At 44.6% G+C, this 22541-nt stretch overlaps 1 protein-coding gene across 1 annotated transcript; it reads left to right on the top strand.

Moving 5' to 3' along the window:
* Positions 1 to 8030: 8030 nt before the first annotated feature.
* LOC126932414 (pleckstrin homology domain-containing family B member 2-like) lies at positions 8031 to 20687 on the top strand. The gene is made up of 5 exons (XM_050751209.1): positions 8031 to 8085; positions 12460 to 12612; positions 13409 to 13511; positions 18322 to 18361; positions 20523 to 20687. The coding sequence occupies exons 1-5, from the start codon at positions 8049 to 8051 to the stop codon at positions 20685 to 20687; spliced, it is 498 nt and encodes a 165-aa protein (XP_050607166.1). The 5' UTR covers positions 8031 to 8048.
* The last annotated feature ends 1854 nt before the right edge of the window (positions 20688 to 22541 follow it).

Genomic DNA, 22541 nt, shown 5'->3' with positions numbered 1-22541 from the left:
ACCTAACTTTTCAAATTATATTCCAAGACTTCATTAACCAAACCACCATGGGTCTGGTACAAAAACATAGACAAATGGAACAGGTTAGAGAACCCAGAAATAAAGGCAACCCTATAACCTTCTGATCTTTGACAAAGTCTACAATAACAAGCAATGAAGAGCAGATTTTGTATTCCTTAAATGGTACTAGGATAACTGGCTAGCTATATGCAGAAGATTGAAACTGCACCAGTCCTTTTACCATATACAAAAATCAATTGAAGATGGATTAAAAACCTACATGTAGGACCTAAAACTATACAAATCCTAGACAAAAACATAAGACATACTATTCTAGACCTAGGCCATAGCAAAAATTTCAAGACCAAGTCTCCAAAGGTAATTGCAATAAAAACATATATAGACACATGGTACCTAAAAGATTATCCTCAGCAAAAGAAACTATCATTAGAAAAAACAGATAACCTATAAAATGAGAGAAATACTTTCAAACTGCAACTGACAAAGGTCTCATATCCAGAATCTACAAAGGGTTTGCACCCTCTGAAACCACAGCCTGAGCTGTACCTTGGCCCCTTTTAGCCACTGCAGTAGCAGCTGGGACAGGGCACCAAGTCCCGAGGCTGCACGCAGCAGCGGGGCCCTGGGCCTGACCTGCAAAACCAGTTTTTCCTTTTAGTCCTCCAGACCTGTGATGGCAGTGGCTGCTGCAAAGGTTTCTGACATGCCCTGGAGACTTTTTTTTTTTTTTTTTTTTTTTTTTTTGAGACGGAGTCTCGCTCTGTCCCCCAGGCTGGAGTGCAGTGGCGCAATCTTGGCTCACTGCAAGCTCCGCCTCCCGAGTTCATGCCATTCTCCTGCCTCAGCCTCCTGATTAGCTGGGACTACAGATGCCCGCCACTTTTTTGTGTTTTTAGTAGAGACAGGGTTTCACCGTGTTAGCCAGGATGGTCTCCTGATCTCATGATCCGCCCGCTGGGGCCTCTGAAAATGTTGGGATTACAGGCTTGACCTACCAGTGAGCCACCGTCCAGCCCTGCCCTGGAGACATTTTGCCTGTTGTCTTGGTGGTTAACGTTGGGCTTCTTATTACTTATGCAAATTTCTGCAGCAGGCTTGAATTTCTCCCCAGAAAATGGGTTTTTCTTTTCTATTGCATCATCAGTCGGCAAATTTTCCAAACTTTTATGCTCTGCTTCCTCTTGAATGCTTTGCTGCTTAGAAATTTATTTTGCTAGATACCCTAAATCATCTCTCTCAAGTTCAAACTTCCACAGGTCTCTAGGACAGGGACAAAATACCACCAGTCTCTTTACATAGCAATAGTGACCTTTACTCCGGTTCCCAACAAGTTCCTCATCTCCATTTGAGCCCACTGCAGCCTGGACCTTATTGTCCATATCACTGTCAGCATTTTGGTCAGGGCCACTCAGCAAGTCTCTAGGAAGTTCCAAACTTTCCCACATCTTCCTGTCTTCTTCTCAGCCCTCCAAACTGTTCCAGCCTCTGTCTTTTACCCCGTTCCAAAGTTGCTTCCACATTTTTAGTTATCTTTACAGTAGCATTCTGCTGTACTGGTACCAATTTACTGTATTAGTCTGTTCTCATGCTGCTAATAAAGATATACCCAAGACTGGGTGATTATAAAAGAAGGAGGTGGCCGGGCGCAGTGACTCACGCCTGTAATCCCAGCACTTTGGGAGGCCAAGGCGGGCAGATCATGAGATCAGGAGATCGAGACCATCCTAGCTAACATGGTGAAACTCCGTCTCCACTAAAAATACAAAAAATTAGCAGAGCATGGTGGTGGGCACCTGTAGTCCTTGCTACTCGGGAGACTGAGACAGGAGAATGGTGTGAACCCGGAAGGTGGAGGTTGCAGTGAGCCGAGATCGCGCCACTGCACTCTGGCCTGGGCGACAGAGCGAGACTCCATCTCAAAAAAAAACAAAAAACAAAAAGAAAAAACAGGAAGGAAGTTTAGTTGACTCACAGTTCACATGGCTGGGGAGGCCTCACAATCATGAATCATGGTAGAAGGTAAATGAGGAACAAAGTCATGTCTTACATAGTGGCAGGCAAGAGAACTTGTGTGAGGAACTCCCATTTATAAAACTATCAGATCTCGTGAGACTTGTTCACTACCATGAGAACAGTATGGGGGGAACTGCCCCCATGACTCAGTTATCTCCACCTGGCCTCACTGTTGACATGTGGGGATTACTACAATTCAGGGTGAGATTTGGGTGGGAATACAGCCAAACCATTATCAGAAGGTATGTCTTTTTTTTTTTTTTTTTTTGAGATGGAGTCTCACTCTTTTGCCAGGCTAGAGTGCGGTGGTGCGATCTTGACTCACTGCAACCTCCGCCTCCCAGGTTCAAGCGATTCTTCTGCCTCAGCCTCCCAAAGTGCTGGGATTACAGGTGTGAGCTACCACGCCCGAGCAGAAGGTATATCTTTTCTCTAACACATTTTACTGTAATATATCTCATTTTAGTCATCTTATACCCAAGGTGCCTTTCAGCCTTGCTTGTAATTGAACTGTAATTTTTACTTTGAATTTTACACTTGTGTCACAATTTAGCCATTAGATGCCCTTTCTTCACCTGAGTGGCTTCTTGACGCTTTCTGAGGGCACTCTTGAAAGCATCTGTGCTTTTTGGTAATAAGATATCCTGCCCCTAAACTGTAACTAGCTCATTTTCAAAGACTACTGGCTCCTTTTAGAGGAGACTAGTGTTAGAGATGAAAATCTGGGCTCTGGGAGGTACATGAGATTGTTCCACAGAATGAGGAGAGATAGACAGGATGACATGTGATAAGAAGCTACTTGAGTCAGCAGAGGAATTACTCTTTCAAAGAGTCAAGAGTTTCTGTTGCTGATTCCAGTTTAAGTTCTTTTCTGTCTCATAATCTGATTTCCCCTTTCTCTAATAGTTTTGAGTTATTTTATATAGGCACGCGAAAGATATGTTTATAATGTCCTCTAGATGTAGACATTTCCATTTCTTTTTTCTTTTTGAATCTTACTCAAGTGGCCTGAATTGATTCCCAAGTCTGCCGTTCAGTTTCTCCTTGTTGCCATCCCTTGAGACTCAACTGCCTGAAAAGTAAGAGAAACCCAGGCTTACCTCAAGGAAACACCAAAGAAAACATATGCACAACATTCTTGTATTAGTCTATTCTCACACTCCTTTAAAGAACTACCTGAGACTGGGTAATTTATGAAGAAAAGAGGTTTAATCGACTCAGAGTTCTGCAGACTGTACAGGAGGCATTGCTGTGGAGTCCTCAGAAAACTTACAATCATGGCAGAAGGCGAAGGGGAAGCAGGTGTGTTTTCATGTGGCAGTAGGAGAGAGTGAACACACTTATAAATAACTAGATCTCCTGAGAAATCTATCACAAGACTAGCAACAGGGATAGCTGCCCCCATGATCCAGTCACCTCCCACCAGGCCCCTCTGCCAACACTGGGGATTACGATTCAACATGAGATTTTGGGTGGGGACACAGAGCCAAACCATATAATCTGGCAAATCAGATGTTGACCCACACAATTACTACCAAATACTCAGAGATACCAGGAAATCTCTGGATCCTTAAGGTTTTACTTAAAGCTCTCTTTTAACTCTTTATCGGCCGGGCACAGTGGCTCACGCCTGTAATCCTAGCACTTCAGGAGGCCAAGGTGGGCAGATCACCTGAGATCAGGAGTTCGAGACCAGCCTGGTCAACATGGCGAAACCCGGTCTCTACTAAAAATACAAAAATTAGCTGGGTGTGGTGGTGTGTGCTTGTAATCCCAGCTACTTGGGAAACTGAGGCAGGAGAATTGCTTGAACCCGGGAGGCGGAGGTTGTAGTGAGCCGAGATCATGCCACTGCACTCCAGCCTGGATGACTGAGTGAGACTGTCTCAAAAACAAAAACAAAAAAACCTCTTTATCCTCATAGGTGCTAATGGTGGTAGTGTTAATCTTACGGCATGTAGGATTGTTGGGCTCAGATTCTTAAAGGCCTTTGAATAAATGAAGCCATTCTTAATCTCAGTGTTATACTAGTCTGACATTTTAACCTTTAAGAATGATAGGAGGCTGGGTGCAGTGGCTCACGCTTGTAATCCCAGCAGTTTGAGAGGTCAGAGCAGGCGGATCACTTGAGGTCAGGAGTTTGAGACCATCCTGGCCAACATGGTGAAAGCCTCTCTCCACTAAAATTGCAAAAATTAGCTGGCTGTGGTGACACCTGTAATTGCAGCTACTTGGGAGGCTGAGGCACAAGAATCACTTGAACCTCGGTGGCGGAGGTTGCAGTGAGCCTAGATAGTGCCATTGCACTCCAGTCTGGGTGACAGAGGTAAACTCTGTGCAAAAAAAAAAAAAAAAAAGAAAAAGAAAAAGAAAAAGATAGCAGATGTAGCCAAATTAATATCAAGAACCATTAGAAGGCTGGCCATGGTGGCTCACACCTGTAATCCCAGCATTTTGAGAGGCTGAGGCGGGTGGACTGCCTGGCCAACATGGCAAAATCCTGTCTCTACTTAAAATACAAAAATTAGCTGGGTTTGATGGCACACGCCTGAAATTCTAGCTACTCGGGAGGCTGAGGCAGGAGAATAGCTTGAACCTGGGAGGTGTAGGCTGCAGCGAGCTGAGATCATCGCACTCCAGCCTGGGTGACAGCGCAGACAAAGAAACAAACAAAAAAACCAATTAAAAATGTAAAGAGATTCACCACAGACATTGAGGAGACTCCTTTCTGTTACTCCACATTTTTATATTCACTGTGTCCCATAACCACCAGTGAAGTTGTATGGCTGCGTTTCAGTCAGGTTTTGTATTTGTTGTGACTAGGTAGTTATCAGTACGTTTTCTAGTAATTTTTAGCCTGTTCCCATTTATTTTTTTTCATATGAAATATACTGAGAATTCACATTATGGATGCAGGAAGCTGTAGTATGAATATAAATATCTAGGATTTGACGTGAATGCGTACATACTTTGCCCTCTCTTTTTTTGTATTCTGGGTTAATAACACCACTGCACAGATGTGATCCTGTCTACAACATTCTTTCCTTTTTGTTTCGCCTGTTTCTTCTGCTGTATTAAGCTACATGAGAGTAACATTTTGGCCTTGTCACTGCTGTATCCTTAGTGTCTAAGACAAGACTGGACACATGTTAGGTGCTCTAAGAATATTTGTTTAATGAAAATATGATGCTGGTAGTTCTCCGCCTGAAACCCTTTTGGAAGTAAAATGATTGTTTTGGGATGTTGTAGGCTGTAAGTTGCAGGAAACCAAATTAAAACATCTTAAGTGATAAACCCATCATTCTGCTTAGTGGAAAGTCTTGGGTAAGGTGGGTTTTGGGGGTTGGTGAAGTCAGTGGCTCAGCAGCATGAGCTCTGCTGTCTCTGGGTCGGCTACCCCAGCTGGTTCCTCATGGTCAGAAGGTGGTTGCCCGCACAGTGAGCAGCGGTGTGCTTCCCTGTTCACGTCATCTGGGAGACAGGGAGACTGGCTTTTGTTTGCTGGGGATTGTATGAGAACCTAAATGCAGTAGAGAAAGGGGAAAAATGAAAAACATTTCCTTTCTTGGTAAGGACAGAAAGGATGAATTGAAGAAAACTGCAAAGAGAGCGAGAAGCCTCAGCGTGCATGATTTTGGAGATGCTGAGGTATGGGGTTACTGAGGCTTGTGGAGCTCTTTTTAAAGGTTTGGAGGAAGGTGAGAATTCAGCCATGCTTAGATATGGGGAAGGAGCTACATGAGAGACATTTGTTCTTCTGAGGTGCCCATTTGGGCTTCTGCTCACCTTACAAACCTTAGCGCCTTAAAGAAACACCTAAAAAAGCTAAAGCAGAAAACAAAAATGGCCCATAGTCTCAGCTTCCAGATAATAACTAATGATTTCAAAAAATGAAATGGGCTGGGTGTGGTGGCTCATGCCTGTAGTCCCAGCACTTTGGGAGGCCAAGGGAGGTGGATCACCTGAGGTCAGGAGTTTGAGACCAGCCTGACCAATATGCTGAAACCTCGCCTTTATTAAAAATATAAAAATTAACTGGGCTTGTTGGCATGCGCCTGTAGTCCCAGCTACTCAGGGAGGCTGAGACAGGAAAATTGCTTGAACCTGGAGGGCGGAGGTTGCAGTGAGCTGAGATTGCACCACTGCATTCCAGCCTGGGCATTGCAGCGAAACTCCATCTCAAAACAAACAAACAAACAAACATGCAAATTGTTAACTAATTTAAACAGTACAGGAAGGGGTAATGGGACCAGTCACTGTCTTTGTTGTGTGACACACACAGAATTGCCACGTTGTGTTTCTAGAGACACATCCTTCACAGGTTTCAGGATTCCTCCCAGGAGGCAGCCTGCAGCACATGCAGCTCCACCTTGCCTGCCTGGTGATCTGTCCTGTGTGGAGGTGCCCGCTCCGCAGTCCTCCATCGTGGGGCATGTTGGCGTGCTTCTGCAGTTTATGTGATATTGCAGCGAGTGTTTTTATATATATACGTATATACGTGTTGGTGAACCTCTGCACATAGTGAGGCAAATTCCTAGTCATGGTGAGATTGCTGGGTCAAAGTATGTGAACTATTAAAGTTTCGACAGGTTTTGTCAGATTTCCCTCCGGAAAGGTTGCAGCAGTTTTCTTTCTGCCACCGCGCTTTCTCCTTGCTGGTGTCTTGGAGGTTTTCATTTCTGACCACCTGATAGGTACAGTAGTTAACTGTACAGCTGGAGTTGTATCTGTTGAATTGAGTGGGAAATTCAGTGTCTTTTTACGAGTTTGTTGGTCCTTTGTGTTCCTTTTCTGTGAACTGCTAAATGATTGCCTTTTCTGTATGATGTGTGTGAACTTTGTAAGTGAAGGAAATAAGCTCCTTGCTGCCATATGGTTATGAATATTTCTTCTTCTTCTCTTTTTTTTTTTTTTGAGACAGAGTCTCACTCTGTCGCCCAAGCTGGAGTGTAGTGGTGTCTCGACTCACCGCAACCTCCGCCTCCCGGGTTCATGTGATTCTCCTGCCTCAGCCTCCCGAGTAGCAAGATTACAGGTGCCCACCACCAAGCCTGGCAATTATTTTTTTTTGAGACGGAGTCACCCAGGCTGGAGTGCAGTGGGATGATCTCGGCTCACTGCAACATCCGCCTCCCGGGTTCAAGCGATTTTCCTGCCTCAGCCTCCTGAGTAGCTGGGATTACAGGCACACACCACCACACCCAGCTAATTTTTGTATATTTAGTAGAGACGGGGTTTCAGCATGTTGGTCAGGCTGGTCTCAAACTCCTGACCTCCTGATCTGCCCGCCTCAGCCTCCCAAAGTGCTAGGATTACAGGCATGAGCCACCGCGCCCGGCCATTTTTGTATTTTTAGTAGAGACGAGGTTTCACCATGTTGGCCAGGCTAGTCTCGAACTCCTAACCTCAGGCGATCCACCCTCCTTAGCCTGAGCCACCGTGCCCAGCTGTGACTGTTCCTTCTAATTTATCGGTTTTAAAGTCACATTTAGCTTTTTTTCCATACAGAAGATTTGAATTTTTATGGAGTTGACTTTATGAACCTTTTTCTTGATGACTTTTGTTTTTTTTTTTGCCCTGACCTGGCCACTCCATGTCACTCACTGCTGACACCAGTGTAGCACCCCTGCCTGGGCCATGTGGACCCCACTGGGAACTCCAAATGTAGGCACCTGAGGGCTCCAGCAAGCCACGAGAATCCTCCATGTCCTTGACAGAGCTAAATGCTGTGTCCTTGGGGCTGCTTTATGTTTGTTGTGTGGTGTTAGACGCAGGTGGGCTGGGTGCTGAGGCTGAAGGCTAGTGTGGGAGGAGGGGAGGGGGTACAGAGTGCAGGGCACATGAACCCCACTGCGGAGGTGTTTGTTAAATGCCAGGGGGGCACTGAGCTAAAATGGCCTTGGCTCTTCCTCAGCTGATGCTGAAGGGGGTAAGGATAGAGACTCGGCCAGACAGGTTATTCTCTTTCTGGGTATGATTTTGAACCTGCCTGTTCTTGTTCTGTAGGTGAAGAGATGGCGTTTGTGAAGAGTGGCTGGTTGCTGCGACAGAGTGAGTACAGGATGTGCGGCCTGCGATCGGCGTTGCCGAAGGCAATCTCTATTTCTGTTTGCTTAAAGCTGATCATGTTTAAAAAACAAATACCAAGTTTTATGAGTGCCGTGGCCTTGAGTTTTCCCTTGGACATTCCTAGATCTCTGTGAACTGTCTTGCACACCACGAAGCTCCTCCTTGGTTGCTGAGTTGATAGGAACCAGGAAACAATGGCAGTCCCTGCTGCTTTCGCTCTCCTCACTAACGTGCTTTATTTATTTTATTTTACTTTATTTATTTTTTTGAGACAGAGTTTCATTCTCGTTGTGGAGTGCAATGGTGCGATCTCGGCTCACCATAGCCTCCGCCTCTTGGGTTCAAGCGATTCTCCTGCCTCAGCCTCCCGAGTAGCTAGGATCACAGGCATGTGCCACCATACCCGGCTAATTTTGTATTTTTAGTAGAGAAGGGGTTTCTCCATGATGGCCAGGCTGGTCTCAAACTCCCGACCTCAGGTGATCTGCCTGCCTCGGCTCCCAAAGTGTTGGGATTATAAGCGTGAGCCACTGTGCCCAGCCACGTGCTTTATTGTTAATGATGAATCTGGAACTGCCTGGATCTAACAGCCCAGCCGAGATCTGGCACAGAGGTGCTGGTCTCTCTGCCTCTCTCCTCTGGGGATTGAGCAGTGACTCAGATTCTCAGATATTGGTGTCTTGCTAATTATGTGGCTGAAGAGTTGATCTGAGGCAATGAGTTTATCTAAAACCAAAACTTTTGTGTCTCCAAAAGGACTAGAGAAGAGACTCAGTTCTTTTCTTATGGGATTGAGGTCCACTTTCCTAGGCTTATCTCCACAAACCTATCTTTCATACACTGTCTGCTTATCTGTGAGGCTGTCACTTCAGGTGGGATTCATACTGTGTTTTAAAGTGGGAAGAACCAGTCTTATTTATTTAAAAAAAAGAGCAAGCAGGATATTCTGTTATACTAGAAAGAGTGAAGCTAAGGGAAAAGTGACTACTATGTCATTTATGATTCTAGTCAAAAACTGAGCTGTATCACATACCATTGATTGTTCAGAGACGTGAGTTTATCTATGAGGGATACTTTCAGAAATCAGCTAAAGTCAAGTCTATCGGTGAGAATTGATGGCATACCTGAGATGGTTTATAAAAACTATTGTTTATGAATCATTTGTGTTCCTGTTAAAAAGATTTTATGTATATATTCTTAATTCTCGCAACAGCTGTATGATAGGTAAGTGGTATTATTTCCAGTTGAAGAAATTGAGGTTCAGTGAGGTTAGGTAATTTGTCTGAGTGTAAACTATGGGTGACAAACCTACATTCAAAGTCAGAACTGTGTGATTTCAACACTGACTCTACATGCACCCGGAGACCGGCCTTCAGCCTGTGTGTCTGTGACGAGTTCCATGGTCCCAACCTGGAGCTGAACCGTGTGCCCCTTTGTCTGTGATGGTCCTGTAGTCTTAGAATACACAGAGGTGTTGTAGTGTCAGCTTCACGAAGGAAGTCCTGGAGCCCCAAGTTTCCTAGTCTTGGGTTTTGTGGTCCCAGCCTCCCCATAGTCAGGGGACATGGGGACCCTTGCTCAGACCTTGAGGGTGTGCCCTCCTTTGCTGGCCCTTCAGATGTCCTTTGGTGTTTCTCGCCAGGCTCTGCCACACCCTTGTTTGAGGGTAAGCTTTCCCTTCTCTGCCACAACTCAATGTAAGTGCTTTGTCAACATACTGATCAATGACCCTTTGGACAATGTTGTGCTCCCCATCAGTGCCTAGCATGGGGACGTACATAAAATGGATGTAATTTAGATAAGTCACATAGACTTTTCCAGTATTCTGGTCCATGGGTGTTTCAGAAATGTGTATTCAGAAGACTTATCTATACATAACCCCATCCCCATACGTGTGAGTTAATTTTCCTTCTTTCCTGAAAGTAGAAGTATCAATGCCAGTAAAACGAGGTGAGATGTATTACATTCATGGGGTTGTAGAGTAGCAGAGACCCACATGTGATGTGGTTACATGTAGGCAAAGCCGTCCTTAGGACTTCTTTTCCTGCCATTGCTACATACAGTATTGGGCCCCGGTCCTGGCCTCTGGAGGACAGCCTGATTTGGGAGTCTGCAGCCAGGGCTTTGATGGCAGGTGAGATACTTGGGCAGAACTCCCTGACCCAGTGGTTCCACCTGTCTCTGTGTTTCTGTGGCTCTATTTAGTAGGGATTTTTGTTTGTTTGTTTGTTTGTTTGAGGCAGAGTCTTTGTCGCTCAGGCTGGAGTGCAATGGCATAATCTCAGCTCACTGCAACTTCTGCCTCCAGTTTCAAGTGATTTTCCTGCCTCAGCCTCCTGAGTAGCTGGGATTATAGGTGTGCACCACCAGGCCTGGCTAATTTTTGTATCTTTAGTAGAGACGGTGTTTCACCATGTTGACCAGGCTGGTCTTGAACTCATGACCTCATGGTCTGCCCGCCTTGACCTCCCAAAGTGCTGGGATTACAGGCATGAGCCACCGTGTCTGGCTTTTCTTTTTATTTTTAAGACAGGGTCTTGCCCCGTCGCCTAGGCTGGAGTGCAGTGGCGTGATAACTGCTCACTGCAGCCTTGATCTCCCAGGTTCAACTGGTCCTCCTGCCTCAGAATCTCAAGTATCTGGGACTGCTGGCCTGTGTTAGCATGTCTGCCTATTTTGCTCTTTGTAGAGATGGGGTCTTGCTATGTAGCCCAGGCTGGTCTCAAACTCCTGGGCTCAAGCGATCCTTCCACCTCAACCTCCCAAAGTGCTGGGATTACAGATATGAGCCATTGCGCCCAGCGTGTTTGGCAGTTTCTGCACAGCTCAGGCAGCCAATCAAATGGATGCTTGGGTATCACTTAGTGGTCAGTTGGGCAAGTGCAGTGGACACCCCTCCTGGTGAGGAGAGTGCCTGATACTGGCAGGAAAGCTGGATGCTACGTATCTGGTTGACACCAGTTGCAGGCACGACAACATAAAGGGAAGTACATAAAATGGGATTGTGTGTGTTGGCCAAGAATGGGGTGAGGTGTACAGGAACAGAAGGTGTAGTGGGCAGTGAGGAAGGTACAGAGATGACCGGAGCTAGAACTGGCCTTTAAGTCCACTGCAGGGGTTTTCCCTTCATGCAGTCAAGGAAATTACTGTTTTATAAAGTTAAATACCTGGTCCAAGATCACAAATGAAAGGTTGAATTTGCTCAAGCTGACAGAAATATGTGAGGTAGTAGGATGTGCACAGCATGAGAGGCCAGGCAGGGCCTGGTCTATATCCTGCTGTGCTCATTTATCCAGTGTATGCATCAGGGGTGCCTTCCACACTGTAAGCTTCCTGTGGGAAATGGTAGGAGAGAGTATCTGTGAAAGCTCTTAAGGACAAGAAAAAAATGTGGTTTTTTTTTTTTGAGACAGAGTCTTGCTCTGTCCCCCACGTTGGAGGGCAGTGGTGTGATCTTGGTTCACTGCAACCTCCACCTCCTGGGTTCAAGCGATTCTCCTGCCTCAGCCTCCCTAGTAGCTGGGATTACAGGCGCCCACCACCATGCCCAGCTAATTTTTTGTGGTTTTAGTAGAGATGGGATTTCACTGTCTTGTCCAGGCTAGTCTCGAACTCCTGGCCTCAAGTGATCCATCCACCTTGGTCTCCCAAAGTGCTGGGATTACATGCGTGAGCCACCGTGCCTGGCCGAAATGTGTTTCTTCAAAAGAGGTAGGTATTATTTTTATTTGCATATAGAGACTTTACAGTCCAGCATTTTCTGATCTAGCAAATGTAGACAATATTTGGAAATTTAGAAACTTGAAAAGTTTGAAAGGTTTAAAGTTTAGTACTGTATGAGGAATTAAATGTTAGATATGTTTCATTTGCTGAAAAGTAAGCTTTTTTTTTTTTTTTTTTTTTTTTTTTTTAAAGAAAAAAAAAACACCTTAATTTGAAAGTGTTGGGACTTCTAAGTTGGTTGGCAGCATTCTCTGTTGCCAGTGTGTGCTGCATGCAGCCTGCTAACGCACCAGTGGGCGGGCCCTGGGCTCGGCTTTTGCTTTCATTCTGAGGGACTGCTTTGGGTAATTCTATACAGGTGTCATTAAGGGGCCAGGGGAAGAGTTCTTTTTGTTTCTGCTGTGACTGTGTCCTTGCTCTTTTGGCTCAAAGCCAACCTTTCAGCTGGGCATGGCGGCATGTGCCTGCAGTTGCAGCTAAATGGGAGGCTGAAGTGGGAGGATTGCTTGAGCCCAGGGGTTCAAGGCTGCAGTGAGCTGTGATCATGTTTGTGAATAGCCACTGCATTCCAACTTGGGTGAAATAACAAGACTCTATCTCTTAAAAAAACCCAACCTTACTATTTTTTTCCAGGTACTATTTTGAAGCGCTGGAAGAAGAACTGGTTTGATCTGTGGTCGGATGGTCACCTAATCTATTATGATGACCAGACTCGGCAGAATATCGAGGATAAGGTCCACATGCCAGTGGACTGTATCAACATCCGCACGGGGCAGGAATGTCGGGGTGAGCTGGCCTGTCTTGGCCAACTTCTGTCTTCTGCTCTTCCTCTGTCTCGGTGGGAACTGGGTCCTCTTCCTTCCCCGTTCTGCTTTCATTAACAGATTGAAGAAGGGCTCCATCTCAAAGGGGCGGCCACAGTGGCGCCCCAGGCACTTAGATTGTGAACCACATGGTCGGGGCAAATCAATTTTCTCACTTGAGTTAAACTCACAGTCCACGTCTCTTCTTCTCGTGCAGAGGGAACCAGAGCGCTGGGAACCTCAAGAAGCACAGGCCACCCTAGACTGTTGATTTTGTACTCAGAAACTGGCTTCTGTTTGATGGTGACTGCAATCAATTGCTTAAAATCTGGGATGTTGGCCGGTTGTAGTGGCTCATGCCTGTAATCCCAGCACTGGGAGGCTGAGGTGGGTGGATCACGAGGTCAGGAGTTCAAGAGCAGCCTGGCCAAGATGGTGAAATCCCATCTCTACTAAAAATACAAAAAAATTAGTCAGGTGTGGTGTCAGGTGCCTGTAATCTCAGCTACTTGGGAGGCCGAGGCAGAGAATTGCTTGAACCCGGAGTCAGAGGTTGCAGTGAGCCGAATGCATTTTGTAGACGTCATCTTGGTGGCTGGTCCTGTCAGTCAGCCTAGCTATGTTCTTTCTTTCTGCATTATTGGAAAGGCAGGGGGTTCTTTCATAGATGTAGCGCTTGATTTTTTGTCTAGTCCTTTGCTTCTCTGAGCTGGTAGTTCTTAGAAGATGTAAGAAGAAATCCTGAAAAAAGTTCTTTTTCTTCTGCTTATTTTTCATAGATATTCAGCCTCCAGATGGAAAGTCAAAAGACTGCATGCTCCAGATTGTTTGTCGAGATGGGAAAACAATTAGTCTTTGTGCAGAAAGCACAGACGATTGCTTGTAAGTTTTGCTTTCTTACGTGTTTAATTTAAAAAGTATTTTCTATTTTAACTTCTGATTACCAAAAAATGAAAAGAATGGGCGTGGAGTTCTCTTTCAGGCGTCAGAATAAGGGACTCAGTGGATGTGTGAGAGAAATGCAAGAGTCGCTTTTCCAATTCTGGTTTCTGCCTCTCTGAGACTGCCTGGGCCTATCGAATTGTGGAGAAAATGGCAGAAAGGAATAGCAGTCTCGTCATGCTCTCTCTTTTTTTAATTCTTTTTTCTTTTTTTTATTATTATACTTTAAGTTTTAGGGTACACGTGCACAACGTGCAGGTTTGTTACATATGTATACATGTGCCATGTTGGTGTGCTGCACCCATTAACTAGTCATTTACATTAGGTGTATGTCCTAATGCAATCCCTCCCCCCTCCCCCCACCCCAAGACAGGCCCCAGTGTGTGATGTTCCCCGCTCTGTCAATTCCCACCTGTTCTCACTGTTCAATTCCCACCTATGAGTGAGAATATGTGGTGTTTGGTTTTCTGTCCTTGCGATAGTTTGCTCAGAATGATGGTTTCCAGCTTCATTCATGTCCCTACAAAGGACATGAACTAATCCTTTTTTTATGGCTGCATAGTATTCCATGGTGTATATGTGCCACGTTTTCTTAATCCAGTCTATCGCTGATGGACATTTGGGTTGGTTCCAAGTCTTTGCTATTGTGAATAGTGCCCCAGTAAACATACGTGTGTATGTATCTTTCTAGCAGCATGATTTATAATCCTCTGGGTATGTGCCCAGTAATGGGATGGCTGGGCCAAATGGTATTTCTAGTTCTAGATCCTTGAGGAATCGCCATATTGTCTTGCACAATGGTTGAACTAGTTTACAGTCCCACCAACAGTGTAAAAGTGTTCCTGTTTCTCCACATCCTCTCCAGCACCTGTTGTTTCCTGACTTTTTAATGATCGTCATTCTAACTGGTGTGAGATGGTATCTCATTGTGGATTTGATTTGCGGTTCTCTGATGACCAGTGATGATGAACATTTTTTCATGTGTCTGTTGGCTGCATAAATGTCTTCCTTTGAGAAGTGTCTGTTCATAGCCTTTGCCCACTTTTTGATGGGGTCATCATGCTCTCTTTCATTATTAGATTCACAGTGGGTAATAGGCATAGTTGAAATAAAATGAGCAGAAAAGCAAGAAAGTAAAGAGTGAGGAAACTCAGTTCCTAGGGCTCCTGTCACAAATTGCTGAACACTGAGTGACAGAAATGGCAGAAATTCATTGCCTCACAGTTCCGGAGGCTGCAAGTCTGGAATCAGTGTGTCAGCAGGTCCTTGTTCCCTCTGAGATGCTAGGTAGGATCCTTTCTTGCCTCTTCCTGGCTTCTAGTGGTTTCTGGTAGTCCTTGGTGTTCCTTGGCTGGCAGCCACATCACTCCGTTCTCTGCCTCTGTTGTCACATGGCCGCCTTCTGCTGTGTCTGTGTCCAGAATTCTCTTTTCTTATAAAGGACACCAATCATAATGGATTAAGGACCCACCTTCATTCACTGTGACCTTATCTTAATTTGATTCCATATGCAAATATCCTGTTTCCAAATAAGGTCCCATTCCAGGGTACTGGGGATTAGGATTAGGATTTATGCATATCTTTTTCATGAGGATGCAATTCAACCCGTAATAGAGACCTTTGAGAAAGACGGTGAAGTGGATTAGATCATCTTCCCTCAGGGGAAAACATTTCAATGGTGTGACCAAATAAAGAAGTTTGATCTCAAGCACAAACTACAAACAGCTAAAGAAAGAAATAGATGATTCTACTGATATGTTTTTTAATCCTACCCGAATCCCGGAAGCAGTAACTAGATAAGTTAATTAAATCTTGCAAATTTCGGTATTACCCTGTAGTCTGGAGTGATGCTGATTAAGTGTAAGTTACTTTTTGGAGAAGCTAAGGAAAAAAGTTCTTGAGAATGTGATGTCCTTGGGGCCTCAGCTGAGGCTGGACGATTCTCCCAGGACTCATCATTGCAAGGCACTGAAAGGCACTGAAGCTCACAGGAGTTGGGTAATTTTCTGGCTGGTGAAGTGAGCACTAGCATGGGACATTCAAAGGAATATGCTCAGAAGAGAGTGTAGGGCCCAGATTTTTCAGAAAAGACTTACTCATTCTCAGAAGAGATTTCCTTCTCTTCTAGCCCTCTGCCCTCATATTACAGAATGTTGATTGTGAGGGTGACACCTAGCCATCAAACTGTTGCTGGGCTGGACTGAGGTGGAACAGGGTGGAACTACCAGCTGATACCAGATTAGGTAGGAAGAGTGTCAAGGAGAAATAACTCATACTTTATGAGAGCAAACAAGTTTTAGATATCACCTCCCATGTTAAACATGAGCAGGATGTAAGGAAGTGGCTTGGCAACTATGCAGATATACCATGAAGGAAAAATAAGAAAAGGAAAATGTAAGCCTCAGGAAAAGCTCCTAGAGTGGAGGGAAATAAAACCCAAGGAACAGAAGCAGAGTCTTCAGGAATGCTTTCCTGGCCACCATATTTAAAATTACATCTCCCTGTCCCCATACACACTCACCAGCTACCAGCTGTTTATCTTGTTCATCATCTACTTTCATTAGAATATATGCTGTGTGAGGGCAGAGATTTACGTTTCTTTTCTCCTCTTCTGTGTCTGTCACTGTCAAGAGGGTGCCATTCACATTATCATCTGAGGAAAGTGGTCTTCCCTTGCATACAACCCCAAACGAAAAGTGAATCACTGGCATGGAGGGAAAGACTGGAGATACTCTCAGTGAGGGGAAAAAGATGAAAAGATCAGAGATACGTTGGACTAAAAAAAGTTCAGAAAGATTATTGATGTTCATAAAGTACAGAACCCAAAAGAGGTAATTAGAAATTCAGGGCAAGAGAAACGTTCTGAAATAATCGAACAGAATTTGCAGACCAAAGGCCACACTAGACTCTTCCACCTGAAATGACAACAAAATCTATATAAGATACATGAATAATCCAGTATGATACCCTTTAGCAAAGTGAATGACAATGGAATGCTGCATACAAAATCAGTTGGGGAATTTTGCAACTTAACTGCATTCCATAGAAAGCCAGAACACTTGGCTGGGCACGGTGGCTCACGCTTGTAATCCCAGCACTTTGGGAGGCCAAGATGGATGGATCACCTGAGGTCAGGAGCTCGAGACCAGCCTGGCCAACATGGTGAAACCTCGTCTCTACTAAAAATACAAAAATTAGCTGGGCGTGGTGGTGGGCACCTGTAATCCCAGCTGCTCGGGAGGCTGAGGCAGGAGAATTGCTTGAACCTGGGAGGCAGAGATTGCGGTGAGCCAAGATCGCGCCACTGCACTCCAGCCTGGGTGACAGAGCGAGACTTCATCTCAAAAAAAAAAAAAAAAAAAAAAAAGCAAGAACACTTGAAAATAAATGAATGCATCTTTCAACTCAGGGAGATAGTAAAATGAGAATAAAACATAAAAGGAATTGATGAAGATAAGAGGGATAGGGTCAGTAAAAAAAGTAAGAGGTAAAGGAGTGAGGGAGTGCTCAAGAGAACGCTTTTTTTGTTTTTTGAGATGGAGTTTTGCTCTTGTCGCCCAGACTAGAGTGCAATGGCGTAATCTCCACTCATTGCAACCTCTGCCTCCTGTGTTCAAGCAATTCTCCTGCCTCAGTCTCTGGAGTAGCTGGAATTACAGGCACGTGCCACCACGCCTGGCTAATTTTGTGGTTTTAGTAGAAGCTTGGTTTTACCATGTTGACCAGGCTGGTCTCGAACTCTTGACCTCAGGTGATCACCTACCTCAACCTCCCAAAGTGCTGGGATTACGGGTGTGAGCCACCATGCCCAGGTGACAGACCACTTTTTGTGTATCAATTAAGAAAGCTCTTGTGATACTTAAGATTCAGATATCTAGTTTCTTTGACAATATAGTGGAAAGTAGGTAGGTATAGAGATTGTTAGAATAGTTTCACAGGGCCATTTGGCAATACCTGCTGAAATAAATTATGTTTATATCCTTTGATGTGGCACATTCAGTCTTTGGAATTTGCCCTATGGAAATGTCTACATAAGAGTGCAAGGGTAATAGGGATATTAATAGCATTCTTTTCTTCTTCTTTTTTTTTTTTGAGATAGAGCCTCTCTCTGTCATCCGGGCTGGAGTCCACTGGTGTGATCTTGGCTCACTATAGCCTCGACCTCCCAGGCACAAGCCATTCTCCCACCTCAGCCTCCCAAGTAGCTGGGACTACAAGCCTGTGCCACCATGCCCAGCTAATGTTTGTATTTTTTGTAGAGCTAGGATTTCACTATGTTGCCCAGGCTGGTTTTGAACTCCTGGGCTCAAGTGATCTCCCTGCCTTGGCCTCCCAAAGTGCTGGGATTACAGGCATGAGGCACTACATCCGGTCTCCAGCATTCTTTTTAATGTTGAAAATTGCTAATAATCTAAATTTACTTGTATCATGGAATATTACATAGCTGTTAAAAAGGAAGAAGATCTGTGTGTATGCCATGAACTGACAAAGCAAGTGGCAGTGCATTTCACATTTATTAAAAAGTAAAGTAAAAAATATAGTATAGATTATGTTTCAAATGTTATGTATCTATTATGGATGTAATTTTTAAAAATATATATTCCTAGGGCATGTCTCAAGTGGTTTGGGGCAAGGCCTGAAGACCTGTTCTTTAAACAGATCTTTTCAGGAATTCTGATGTCAACTCTGGTTTGAGAATCATTGAAATACTGGATTGCCTTAAATAAAGTACCCTTTTTCTTTTCTCCAGGGCCTGGAAATTTACACTCCAGGATTCTAGGACAAACACAGTAAGTTGCTAATGGCAATCACCTATAATTTTTTTTTTTTTTTTTTTTTTTTTGACAAGGTATCACTCTTTCACCCAGGCTTGAGTGCAGTGGTGCTATCTCAGCTCACTGCAGCTTCTACCTCTGGGCTGAAATGGTCCTCCCACCTCAGCCTCCCCTTCCCAGTAGCTGGGACTATAGGCCCATGCTGCCGTGCCTAGCTTATTTAGAAAAATGTTTTTGTGGAGATGAGGTCTCACTATGTTACCCATGCTGGTATCAAACTCCTGGGCTCAAGTGATCCTCCCACTTTCACCTCCCAAAGTGTTGGGATTACAGGCGTGAGCCACCACACCTGGCCACCAGTAATGTTTTCACATGGTCTTATTGTAACAATTGGAGAATGGGGAAAATGGGCTTCTTGGCCATCCAGCCGTGAATGGGCAGGTAGCACTGGGTGGGCACCTTTCACCAACAGTGAGCAAGCTGGGTTTGCCAAACGTTTTTGGCAGGAAGCACCCTCCTCACACAAGCATGCTTGTTCCAGTGTTGCTTTCTAGAAACGTTTGTATTTCTCAAAGTTCCGCAACACTTTGAATTCTGCTGTGGTTTGCAGTAAAGGCTAAGAGAAAGAACTTCAGGATCCTTTTCATGCATGGGAGCTCAGCCTTGTGAAACAAACATTTTTGTGACTTGTACTTGTCTCTCGTCCTGTTTCTGGCCTTAGGAGGTCACTGAGACAGTGAACCTCATTTGTAAGAGCCTTGTAATGCCATCTTTATCTGTCAGGGATCAAGGGAGTATGACTCTGGTCAGAGTTTTCATTCTTTAGATAGGATTTTCCCTTCCTTTATCTTTGTAAGAAAAGAAAAGATAGATAAAGCTTACAGAAGAATGTGTGCATGTGGGAGAAGAAAGTAAAAGGCTTAATATCCAAGCGTCAGTGTTCTCTTCTTTTGTTAGCACAACACAACTTCATTCTAAGCTTAGTCTACAGCTGCTGTTACCTTTTCTGCATGAAAATCCTTTTTTTGGGGTAAAATTAGTATTAACGATCCATACAGTTAAGGGCAAGCTCCACAAATGATTCTTTGTGGGATTTTTTTTTTTTTTTTTTTTTTTTTTGAGACAGTCTTGCTCTGTGGCCCAGGCTGGAGTGCAGTGGAGCGATCTTGGCTCACTGCAACCTTTGCTTCCCAGGTTCAAGCAGTTCTCCTTTCTCAGCCTCCTAAATAGCTGGGATTACAGGAGCATGCCACCACGCCCAGCTAGTTTTTGTATTTTGAGTAGAGATGGGGTTTCACCATGTTGGTCAGGCTGGTCTTGAACTCCTGACCTCGTGATCTGCCCACCTCGGCCTCCCAAAATCCTGGGATTACAGGCGTGAGCCATTGCACCTGGCCCCCCCTTTTTTTTTTTTTTTTTGAAGCGCTAACATGTTTTTCTTTAAATTACATTGGGGAGTAATTTAATGAAGAATTTTGTTTTTTAAGGTAAAAAACAGACTGTGTATAGGACATAATCTCTGATACATTTTAGATTGTAGGGTTTTTATTTGTGAATAAAGGACTGTTGAGGGTGCTGTAACATCTTTATTTCTTTGGAGACAGAGTCTCGCCCTGTTGCCTGGGCTGGAGTGCAGTGACTTGATCTTGGCTCACTGCAGTCTGGAGCTCCCGGGCTCAAGTGATCCTTGAGATTTAGCCCCTTGAGTAGCTCGGGCCATAAGCACCATGCCCAGTTAATTTCTTGTTGTTTGTAGAGATGGGCTCTCCCTCTGTTGCCTAGGCTGGCCTTGGAACTCCTGGGCTCTAGCGATCCTCTCGCCCAGCCTCCCAAAGTGTTGGGATTACAGATGTGAGCCATTGCACCTGGCCTGAAGTAACATCTTTTAAAAGGCATTGGGTAACAGTGGGGCCTCTGAGTGCCTTCCTGGCTGTGAGAGCTCTAATCCTCTTAGGGGTTGAGTGAGGAGCACTTCGCTCCTGCATTTAGAGGATACCAGAGTAGGGCTGGGGGCACCCACTGGACCGGGAAAGTTTTTCCTATTTTGCAGAGAGCTATATATCTGTTTGTCTTTTAAAATTTTTAATTTGCTAAATAAAAGGGACAATGCACAGCATCATTGAGCACACAGGTGCTGGGAAGCTGTCCTGCCCTCACCCTCTCCTCTCTCCCGCAGGCGTATGTGGGCTCTGCAGTCATGACTGATGAGACATCCGTGGTTTCCTCGCCTCCACCATACACGGCCTATGCTGCACCGGCCCCTGAGGTAGGGAGAACCCTGAGCCTTCAGGTGAGGGAAGCTTGGGGTCTCTGCTACTGTCCTGCTTTGTTTTTTGAATGAAATTAGAAATGTACTCTAAACCTTTTCTTCTTAAAACAGATGATTTCTTACCAACTTTTGTTTTCATGAAATAAAGCAACTATTTTATATAGTTCAGCACATTGTAATGTGCTATATTAATGTGTAACAAGTTTTTAAGATCTAAAAATGCATCATGTTAATGATAGTTGCTTTGGGTAATGAGATTTTGATGATCTGTAGTTTATATGGAATGAATTACTCGAATTCTCCTTAGAGTCAGAAAAAAATGCTATATTTTGGGGAAAATAATCCTTACAAAAATCATGTCAAATACTTTGGGATGTCTTCTTGTTGGGGTGCTTGGGGTGCTGACTGAGCTGATTTGTATGTAAGTCTGTTGTGTGGAACGTGCTGCTTTTTTTTTTTTCTTTGAGATGGAGTTTTGCTCTTCTTGCCCAGGCTGGAGTGCAGTGGCACTATCTTGGCTCACTGCAACCTCTGCCTCCCAGGTATAAGCGGTTCTCCTGCCTCAGCCACCCAAGTAGCTGGGATTACAGGCACTTGCCACCATGCCCGGCTAATTTTTTGTCTTTTTAGTAGAGGTGGGGTTTCACCATGATGGCCAGGCTGCTCTCGAACTCCTGACCACAGGTGATCCACCTGCCTCTGCCTCTCAAAGTGCTGGGATTACAGGCGTGAGCCACGGCGCCTGGCTGGCACTTGTAAACTTTCTAAGCTCACTTACTCTAGTTCCTTTTTCTGTAGATTCTTTGGGGTACACTACATAGGCAATCATGTCATCTACAAATAGGAACAGTGTTTCTTTGTAACTTGTATGCCTTCTGTTTCCTTACCTTGCCTTATTGCCTTGGTTAGACCTTCAGATATTATGTTGAATAACAGTAGTGAGAGCAGACATCCTTGCTTTGTTCCTGATTTTAGGGGGGATGTATTCAATGTTTTTCTTTCTTTTTTTTTTTTGAAACAGAGTCTCACTCTGTCGCCCAGGCTGGAGTGCAGTGGCATGATCTTGGCTTACTGCAAGCTCCACCTCCCGGGTTCACGCTATTCTCCTGCCTCAGCCTCCCGAGTAGCTGGGACTACAGGCACCTGCCACCATGCCCAGCTAAATTTTTTTTTTTTTTTTTTTTTTTTTTTTTGCATTTTTAGTAGAGATTGGATTTCACCATGTTAGCCAGGGTGGTCTCGATCTCCTGACCTCATGATCCACCCACCTCTGCCTCCCAAAGTTTTGGGATTATAGGCGTGAGCCACCGCGTCCAGCCAGTGTATTCAGTTTTAAGTATGCATTCATTTAGTATTAATGTACTGTTTAATTCAGTATTTAATTAGTGTTGAATTTAGTTTTTACGTATGCATTTATTTAGTATTTAATGCATTCATTAAGTATGCTGTTAGCTGGAGGTTTTTTATATTTTTTCTTCATCAGGTTTAAGAATTCCCTTTTTCTAGTTTCCAGGAGTGTTTATCGTGACGGGGTGTCAGTTGCCTGCCTTCCTGCCTGCCTTCCTGCCTTCCTTCCTGCCTTCCTCCCCTCCCCTCCCCTTCCTTCCCCTCCCCTCTCCTCCCCTCCCCTCCCCTCCCTCCCCACCCAGAGATGAAGACTCACTCTCTTGCCCAGGATGGAGTGCAATGGTACTATCATTAGCTCACTTCAGCCTGGAATTCCCTGGGCTGAGGCAATCATCCTGCCTCAGCCTCCTGAGCCACCACAGCTGCAAAAAAAAAAAATTTTTTTTGGTAGAGACAGGGTCTTGCTCTGTTGCCCAGGGTGGTCTTGAACTCCTGGCCTCAAGTGATCCTCCTGCTTCGGCCTCCCAAAGTGATTTTGTTAAATACTTTTTCTACAGTAATTAATATGATTGTGAGGTT

This window comes from Macaca thibetana, chromosome 12 (genome assembly GCF_024542745.1).
Source record: "Macaca thibetana thibetana isolate TM-01 chromosome 12, ASM2454274v1, whole genome shotgun sequence".
Taxonomy (NCBI): Eukaryota; Metazoa; Chordata; class Mammalia; order Primates; family Cercopithecidae; genus Macaca; species Macaca thibetana.
The sequence above is the reverse complement of the archived record's forward strand: the minus strand, read 5'-3'. Positions and strand labels throughout refer to the sequence as shown.

What these genes read in the sequence shown, in the direction of transcription:
- LOC126932414 (XM_050751209.1), top strand. Translation starts at nt 8,049, where the DNA reads ATGGCGTTTGTGAAGAGTGGCTGGTTGCTGCGACAGA. An exon ending in GAAAGCACAGACGATTGCTT is followed by an intron (nt 13,512 to 18,321) that starts GTAAGTTTTGCT and finishes TCTTTTCTCCAG; the next exon opens with GGCCTGGAAATTTACACTCC. An exon ending in AGGATTCTAGGACAAACACA is followed by an intron (nt 18,362 to 20,522) that starts GTAAGTTGCTAA and finishes TCTCTCCCGCAG; the next exon opens with GCGTATGTGGGCTCTGCAGT.